The sequence below is a fragment of the Sinocyclocheilus rhinocerous genome, unplaced genomic scaffold (assembly GCF_001515625.1).
Source record: "Sinocyclocheilus rhinocerous isolate Xijiao unplaced genomic scaffold, SAMN03320098_v1.1 scaffold2330, whole genome shotgun sequence".
NCBI classification, from domain to species: domain Eukaryota; kingdom Metazoa; phylum Chordata; class Actinopteri; order Cypriniformes; family Cyprinidae; genus Sinocyclocheilus; species Sinocyclocheilus rhinocerous.
Window position 1 is genome coordinate 223956 of NW_015630979.1, and position 8659 is coordinate 232614.

Here is an 8659-nt window from a genome sequence, read left to right on the forward strand (position 1 = left end):
AATTTTGACCCATACAATGTATTTTTGGCTATTGCTACAAATATACCCCAGCGACTTAAGACTGGTTTTGTGGTTCAGGGTCACATATGGTGATTTCAGGTAAATTGGGGCACTTGAATTGAGAGGAGTGAGGAAAAAAATGTCCCAATTAACCTGAATTTACCATATATATATATATATATATTATAATTATATACATATACATATTATAACTAAACTGTGTCTCATACAATGTCTTTTTTTTTTTTTCAGAAAAAGATGGACAGTCGAGAATACCAAGACGCCCAAAGTTTCGCAGCAGATATTCGGTTAATGTTCTCAAATTGTTACAAATACAACCCACCCGATCACGAGGTCGTTGCCATGGCAAGAAAACTCCAGGTGCAACGCTTGACAATGAGCCATTGTGCCTTATCATGTGCTTTCAGATCTCACCAATCATATTTGTCCATGTCCTGCAGGATGTGTTTGAGATGAAATTCGCCAAGATGCCCGATGAACCCGCAGAGCCGTCCTCGCCCAGTGCGGTATCAGCCACGGCAGTGGTGAGCAAGAGCACCGGCAGCAGCGAGAGCAGTGCCGACTCTTCCAGCTCCAGCTCCGACTCGGAGGAGGAACGGGCCACACGGCTGGCTGAGCTGCAGGAACAGGTGAGTGACAAACAGGTGGGTGTCACCACTTGAGGACCAAGATCCAAACCAAGGGTGGAGAGACAGGCAGAGGCCACATCCACTCCCCCTCACATTCACCACCACCTCCTCAGTCTGACTGCTTGTGTCAGAGTCATTTGGACTTTTTTGTTTTTCCTTAATGTCTCTTGTTTTTGTAATGTTTTGGAAATGAGTGCCCATTTTCACCCTGGACTGAACGTTTAACCCTCTACCGCCTCTGAAGTTTGTGTTGGCATCTTGGTATACATTGGCTTGCATGCTGTCAAACTTCAGATGACCATTTTTAATCTCTCAGTGTCAAACATATTGGTGTCAATTGTAGTAACTCTGCTCTCATCATGACAGTCTGTTGTTAAAATACAATTTTGAGAATGACTATTTTGTCCGTTGATTTCACTTTGGCTTTTTTACCAGCAATTCGCTGTGGAGCACCCCAATGGTAACAGGGCGGGGACAAAAAACGGGTGTGCCAAACATTTTCAGGTGAATGATATTTTTACTTCCCGGTCCCCCACCCCACTAACTCCTTCATTTTCGTAGCTGCTTCTTATGTGAGCGGTAGAGGGTTAAGGTGGTGCTCTATGGGGTGTATTTGAGCTGGGCATCTCCCTCAAGTGAGCTTGCTTTGTCACTCAGCTAGTCTTTCGGCTCTGTTTCCCTCTTCTGCTCTGTGAATGACATTGATTGGCATGTTTGTCAGTGAGAATCCAAATTCTTTGCCGGGATGTGGTCTCCAGTGCTTCCAAATGATTACGGTAGAGTCTTTTTCATTCTGTAAATGAGGTTAAATGTTGCAATGAAAACGACTAGAAGTAGAATGGATTTAAAACATATATATAAAAAAATAAGATGGGGACCTGATTCTGTTCATTGGTTGTTGATTGGATAGAGGCAGATTTGAATGTGAGCTTGCAGTTGATTGTAAGAAAGTGGACGAAGTGATAGGAGAGGTCACCAGAAAGAAGTCTGAAACATACACGGATGAATCATTCAGATCGTGATTAATGGTGAATAAGGGCTGGGTGATATGGCCAAAAAGTTTTATTTTTTCTGGATTCTGTGTTTTATGATTTAATACAAATTTATCATCAAAAATGGTGACTTTAAAATTTAATCAAAGTAAAATATAACAATTTACAATAAAACATTTCATTTTTATTTTGTTGTCAAATATAGATGCTGCACAATATAACTCTGTAGATTGATGAAAAAATTTATTTGTATGATATTTCCTAAAAAAAAATCTTATTTTTATTATTTTGAAAAGTACATTTTAGTATACAATAATATATTTCTGTCATAAATTCTTCAAGTTGAACCACATTTTTGTTTGTCAGGAAGATCTTGAAATGTGTGCGTTTAACTTTTTTTTTTTAAAAGCTTGTGAAGTGACTCTCAGAACAGCTCTGGAAATAAAATTTATGTGTTCATGTCCTCATATATTGAGATGGCAAACACTAAAAAGATTTATTAGCCACATACACTGACTGCCCGTTGTCACATTCTGCTGTGTGATAGATAGACTGTTAGATGAATCCATATCAAGTAAAAATGTCCAAAAATGTGTTATCATCATAATCAATATATTGTTTATCGCCCAGCCCTATGGTGAATTTTCATTTCATTTACTTTAAACTGCTTACATGTGGGTTTTTCAGAAATACTGGACTACTAAATGGAGAAAGATATTGTCTTTGTAGAATTGTTTGATTAATGTGCTGGAATTTTTAAGTAGTTACAAATTTTTGTGACCATTTTGTTTGCAAAGAATTCAGAAGTTAACAGAATTATGCGAGGCTTGGTAAATGCTTCAAAATAAGAGCCCTCTTTTCTGGGGAGAGTACTTCCATGAAAATGAGAGATATGTACGTGGCAAATGCCATTCATTATCCTTTAAATATTCTTCCCTTCATCACCAGTCCCATCATCTGTCCCCGCACAGCTAAGATCCTAGTCTTTTACGTTAGCATCGATGCAGCATGCCCCATCCCCCTGCTTGCTAACCATTCCCTCCACCTTCCTCCTCAGCTGAAGGCTGTTCATGAACAGCTAGCCGCTCTGTCACAGGGTCCTGTGAGCAAACCAAAGAAAAAGAAAGAAAAAGAGAAGAAGAAAAAAGACAAAGAGAAGGACAAAGACAAAAACAAGGTCAAGGTGGAAGATGACAAAAAGGCCAAGTCCTCACAACCGAACAAGCAAACTCAGCAGAAGAAGACCTCTGCGCGGAAACCCAACAGCACATCCACCACGAGGTTAGCTTGTTTTCTACAGTTGGGATGTTTATAACCAACTGTATGATACATTTGTGATCCCATTTAGTGGTTATGGATTTTGTGTGATATCTTGAAAGAATGGCAACCGATACTGTATATAATGCTCATGTACCTATATGTTATGATACCAAGTAACTAGCCATTCATTGTAATATCAGGCCATATTATACATTCTATATTTTATTATAGAGGTTTTAGGCAACGGGATGTGCAGAAATGCATTTTATTTTGCATAATATTTATTCAGAATCCCTCTAAAATATCTGAAAACTGTGCAAGCCTGTTTCCACCTCAGATTAAAAGGGTAACTTGTTGTAATTTCTCATAATTGGGACTTTAACACTACCATTCAGGGGTTTTTTTGTTTGTTTGTTTTTGAGAGAAGTTTATTTGATCAAAAATACAGTAAAAACACTAATATTTTGAAATACTATCGTAATTTAAAATAACTTTTATATTTTAAAATGAAATGAATTCCTGTGATGGCAAAGCTAAATTTTCATTACTCCAGTCTTCACATGATCCTTCAGAAATCATTCTAATATACTGATTTCCTGCTAAAAAATTTTTTTTTTTTTTTAATAACATAAATAAAATAACATTTCTGATTATTTTCCATGTTAAAGACAGTTGTGCTCTTAATATATTTTGTGGAAACTGGTAGTTTAATGAATAGAAAGTTCAAAAGAATAGCATTTATTTGAAATGGATATCTTTTGTAACTTTGTAAATGTATTTAATTTTACTTTTGGTCAATTTAATGCATCTTTACTATATGAAAATAACTTCTTTCTAACAAAAAATAAATAAAAATCTTACAGATTCAAAGCTTTTGAACGGTAGTGTATATCTCTTGCCATAACTTTATCTCACACAATTGTGGCTATCTTTCATTATTGCAGAATTATTTCTCTGTGACATTATTTCTTATTTTAGTTTATCTCTCGCTCTGCTGAAAAAAAAAAAAAAAACCTAGAAAAAGGCTAGAAAACAAGGCAAACACTTGCGAATAGGCCAAGCAGGCAGAATTATTAACCGAAAATATCAGCTGATTATTTGGCCTGCCTTGAGTATGTGGATCAATACCAGTTTTAAGTTATAATATTGAGATATGACATCAGTGTAAGTCAAAGCAATGCAATAACACACAATGTACCGTTTATTGGTAGTAGTGGTGATGTAAGCTAACTGTCCCGTCATTATCTCAATCCCAACATGCCAGTTCAGTTTTATGCATAGAGTTAAGGTTACAAAGCCTTCATGCAAACTACACTTCCAATCCACAGGCAACCGAAAAAGGGGGGCAAACCTGGCTCTGCAAACTACGAGTCTGACGAGGAGGAGTCTCTTCCCATGTCTTATGATGAGAAGCGGCAGCTCAGCCTGGACATCAACCGTTTGCCGGGTGAGAAACTGGGCCGTGTGGTCCACATCATCCAGTCGCGTGAGCCCTCGCTGCGAGACTCCAACCCAGACGAGATCGAGATTGACTTTGAAACGCTCAAGCCTTCCACGTTGCGTGAGCTCGAACGATACGTCAAGTCGTGTTTACAGAAAAAGCAACGCAAACCTTTACGTAAGTGCCTTTCTTTTCCTTCTCTGCAGATGTTGTGGTGGTGCTAGTCTAGGCTTATTTCAGTATTTCATAGACGAGCAGCTCTCTTTTCTTGCCTGGTCCGTCCGCTCTGAAAGCTGAAATGGGCTGTGCTATTTCCTCCTTTGAGCTGGGAGCACTCACCTTCTCCAATGTGTTGCATGACTTTTGGTGGATTATCTTATTTGTGCTTTCCCTGGTATTAATACCTTCAAGTGAAGCTTCAAGGGTTTAAACAGTACATCAGTATAAAATAGAGAACATTTGATTAGACCATAAATTTCCAAATTGTACACAGTGTACATGTAATTAATGTGCACACTGTGCTGTTCATACTTCATAAAGGAATATTCCGGGTTCATTACAAGTTAAGCTCAATCGAAAGCATTTTGGGCCTAATGTTGATTACCACAAAAAGCAATTTCCACTTGTCCCTCCTTTTCCAAAAAAAAATAAAAAATTAGAGAGTCAGTTCGTATTTTTCCCATTAGGTTTTAAAAGTGTTTGTTAAAGAGCTCTAAACCATGAACCAAACCAACCAGCTACGAGGTGAATCACAATATTACAAAAGTCGATGTGAAAAGTATTTGTAAATCAGACAAAAAGACAATGGTACAAATCTGTGTACTTTTTTTAATGAGGGAAAGAACTACAGGTTACTCTTTATTTTAAGGTGTACTTGTTACAGTGTTATTATACAATTAAGTACTGAGTTGAATTAATTAACCACATGCACTTAGACCAGTATAGACCAGTTTTGGCCTTTCAAACAGCGATGACTTTTTGTGGGCGGAGCCTATCTGGTGGCAGAAAATCACTGTTTTTAAGTAGCAGTGTATGGAAGCCATTGAATAAGAATAAAAGAAGGTCGTTTTGAATTAATATTTTTTCCTCACAATTCTGATAAGAAAAATCAACTCGTCATTCTCTCTTTTCCTCTCGGCTCAGAATCATGAGTTTATAGCCCACACTTCTGGCTTTTTCCCTCAGAATTGACAAACTCGCAATTGTTGAGTTAAATCGAGTTATAAAGTCCGAACTAGGACATATAAACTTGCATTTGCGAGAGAGAAAAAGTCAGAATTGTGAGATAAAATAGGTAAATGTTATGTAAAATGTTATAGGTTTAAAGAGTGTTTCATGCTGTAACTATAGGGCTAATAAAATATGTCCCCTATGAACTGCATATGTGAATATTATTGTTTAAATCAAATTTATGCTTTTAAAGTAGGGTAATCATAGCAGGTTTCATCCCTCGTCTGTCCATTTCAATGTCTGCGTTTAGTTTCAAATGGCGTCTTTGATGACAGTATTGTATAAAAAGATTGCGTTCCGATTCTGACATCCAAAGGCACAACTATACATAATTTTCTCTTATTTCATGGATTTTACCCATTTCCCTCCACTTGTTACCAGTTTCTTTCTGCCACCACAATGCACGTGCAGCTGCAAGTGACGTAGCTGTGACGTCTACTCCGAATTGGCCGATAGGGTTAGGGTAGGTTTTGTGTTTCGTTTAGGGATAGTTGCTTGTAATTATGCCTTTTTTACTGTTATTACTATAATAAGTACATGTAACATATGTAACAATGACACTCTAAAATAAAGTGTTATTGAACTACAATTCCATGATCTACAAGCAGGCACAATTATTACCTGAAAATATGGCATCGGTGGATCAACAGTACCAATTTTATGTTGTTTAAAGTTATATAATTAAATTTGACTTAAGTGTAAGTCAATACAATGCAATAACATTACAGACTGAAGCATTGTGAATGATAGGATCAAATTCAAAACAGTGGGAAAATTGATTTAAAGATGTTGATTATGTATAGAAACAACACATTTCAAGTTGATTGCAAAATTAGCTTGCATACCTTTGAGAAGTTTGAGAGAATAAGAACATTGACTCTATTGCGTCCTTTGCAATGGATGGAAGCTAAAGTGCTTTTTTGACTATTTGTTTATCGCAGTTCTCTAATGGGTGAAGATTACTTCGCAGAATCATGGGTAATGTAGTTTTTCACCAAGAATTCCACCGTTAAATATTATTACTAAAAAACAAGTTGAAATAATGCTGGCTGATGGCTTCAACAAAAGCATATGCCATCCTAATAGTTTTCTATAGTTCTTTTTAAAGGTTTATCATTTATCATAAAAAATTGGTTCCTCAATGGGGGAAAATGTAGATGTAAACAATATTTGTTAGCATGGTTTTAGTGTGAAGAAATGGCTTACTAACCTTTTTCTGTTTAAAGTTATATTAAATTTCACATGTATAACAATGTCATAAACCCTCAAATAAACTATAAAAATGATGAGCACTTTCAACTTGTTCTGTTAAAACTGTTATTATTTATGTAATTGTTTTATAAAATAATCCCATTTCCTTTAAATCCTGCAAAAAAATGTCCCCTGTTCACTTCCATTGTTGGTGCCTAAATGGACCTTTGTTTTTTGAGGGATGAGGCTAAATAGTTTTTTATGATAATAAACAAATGCTGCCATTTGGGCTCATCTTGCATTGAACCCCATAGATTCCTTTAACATAAATTTGTCGTCATGGAGTTAAAAACCAGTGTAGTAGAGTGCTTTTTGCTGCTTGTTGCCACGGCGGTGGGCTACGAGGGCAACCCGTTACTCACCGGTCACCGCTGTGTGTCTCCTGCAGCGGGCACTGGGAAAAAGAGTGCCAAGTCTAAAGAGGAACTGGTTCAGGAAAAGAAGAAAGAGTTAGAAAAGAGGCTACAGGACGTGAGCGGACAGCTGAACAACAACAAGAAACCACCCAAAAAAGGTACCTGTGTGGTAATGTGCAGATGTGAGCAGACAGGTGACCAAACTGGGTTAGCTAGATCTAGGAGAGCAGGATAAGAAAAAAGAGACAAGCATAGGCTTTTTGCTTCACTAATGTGACTAACTTGATCGAAGGGCCTCTGTCAGACCTTCATATGTAATGCTACTCACACAATGAAAAGGGTTTACAGGTCTCAACAACAAGGATGGACCGCTGGCCTCAGTTTTGGACCAATTGATGGGACTCTCTCTTGCCCTGTTGGGTCAGCCAGACCCTATATTTTGCTTTTTCCTCTTTAAAAATTTGCTAGCAAATTCTGCTTGTCAACTTTAACATGTTAGCTAGATTAAATCTCTTGTTTAAATTGTAATAATATTTAATGGCTTTTAATAGTCTTGGTAGATTCTGGAATAATGTATTTAAATTACAAAACTAACATTTTTATGAATTTATAGTTGTCTTGGAGTTACTGTATTGTTATAATAACTGTCTATATCAGCAGTGGCGAACGCCGGTCCTGGAGAGCCGCTTCAGCTCCAACCCTAATTAAAACTCACCTGCCTGTAGCTTCCTAGTAACCGTTCAGACCTTGATTAGCTTGTTCAGGTAATAATATTTAATGGCTTTTAATAGTCTTGGTAGATTCTGGAATAATGTATTTAAATTACAAAACTAACATTTTTATGAATTTATAGTTGTCTTGGAGTTACTGTATTGTTATAATAACTGTCTATATCAGCAGTGGCGAACGCCGGTCCTGGAGAGCCGCTTCAGCTCCAACCCTAATTAAAACTCACCTGCCTGTAGCTTCCTAGTAACCATTAAGACCTTGATTAGCTTTTTCAGGTGTGTTTGATTAGGGTTGAAGCAAAACTCTGCGGGGCTGCGGCTCTCCAGGACCGACGTTCGCCACCCCTGGTCTATATGATGTTTTTTATAAGTTTTGCGGTCAGTAATTTATTTATTGATTGTTTTTTTCTTTTTTTGTTAATACTTTTATTCAGCAAGAATGCATTAGCTAAATGATCCAAAGTAACAAAGATGTTAAAGGGTTAGTTCACCCGAAAATGAAAATTCTGTCATTAATTACTCTTCCTCGTGTCGTTCCAAACCTGTAAGACCTTCGTTCATTTTCGGAACACAAATTAAGATATTTTTGATGAAATGTGAGAGCTCTCAGACCCTGCATAGACAGCAACGCAACTGTAATGTTCCCAGACTCAGAAACATAGCAAAGTGAAGTGACGTGGCCAAGTGTGGTGACCCATACTCGGAATTAGTGCTCTGCATTTATCCCATCCAAAGTGCACACACACACAGC

At 37.2% G+C, this 8659-nt stretch overlaps 1 protein-coding gene across 8 annotated transcripts in view; it reads left to right on the top strand.

Annotated features, from left to right (window-relative positions):
• Positions 1-8659, top strand: part of LOC107740804 (bromodomain-containing protein 3-like) — a 20696-nt gene that overhangs the window by 7419 nt on the left and 4618 nt on the right. For 4 of the 8 annotated variants that reach the window (XM_016553309.1, XM_016553306.1, XM_016553308.1 and 1 more), the window contains 6 exons: positions 253-381; positions 462-650; positions 1086-1154; positions 2700-2923; positions 4231-4520; positions 7213-7338. In XM_016553309.1, coding sequence (XP_016408795.1) covers positions 253-381; positions 462-650; positions 1086-1154; positions 2700-2923; positions 4231-4520; positions 7213-7338 — 1027 coding nt within the window. The remainder of the gene's footprint in view (positions 1-252; positions 382-461; positions 651-1085; positions 1155-2699; positions 2924-4230; positions 4521-7212; positions 7339-8659) is intronic. The other 4 variants (XM_016553312.1, XM_016553313.1, XM_016553310.1 and 1 more) reach the window with 3 other exon arrangements.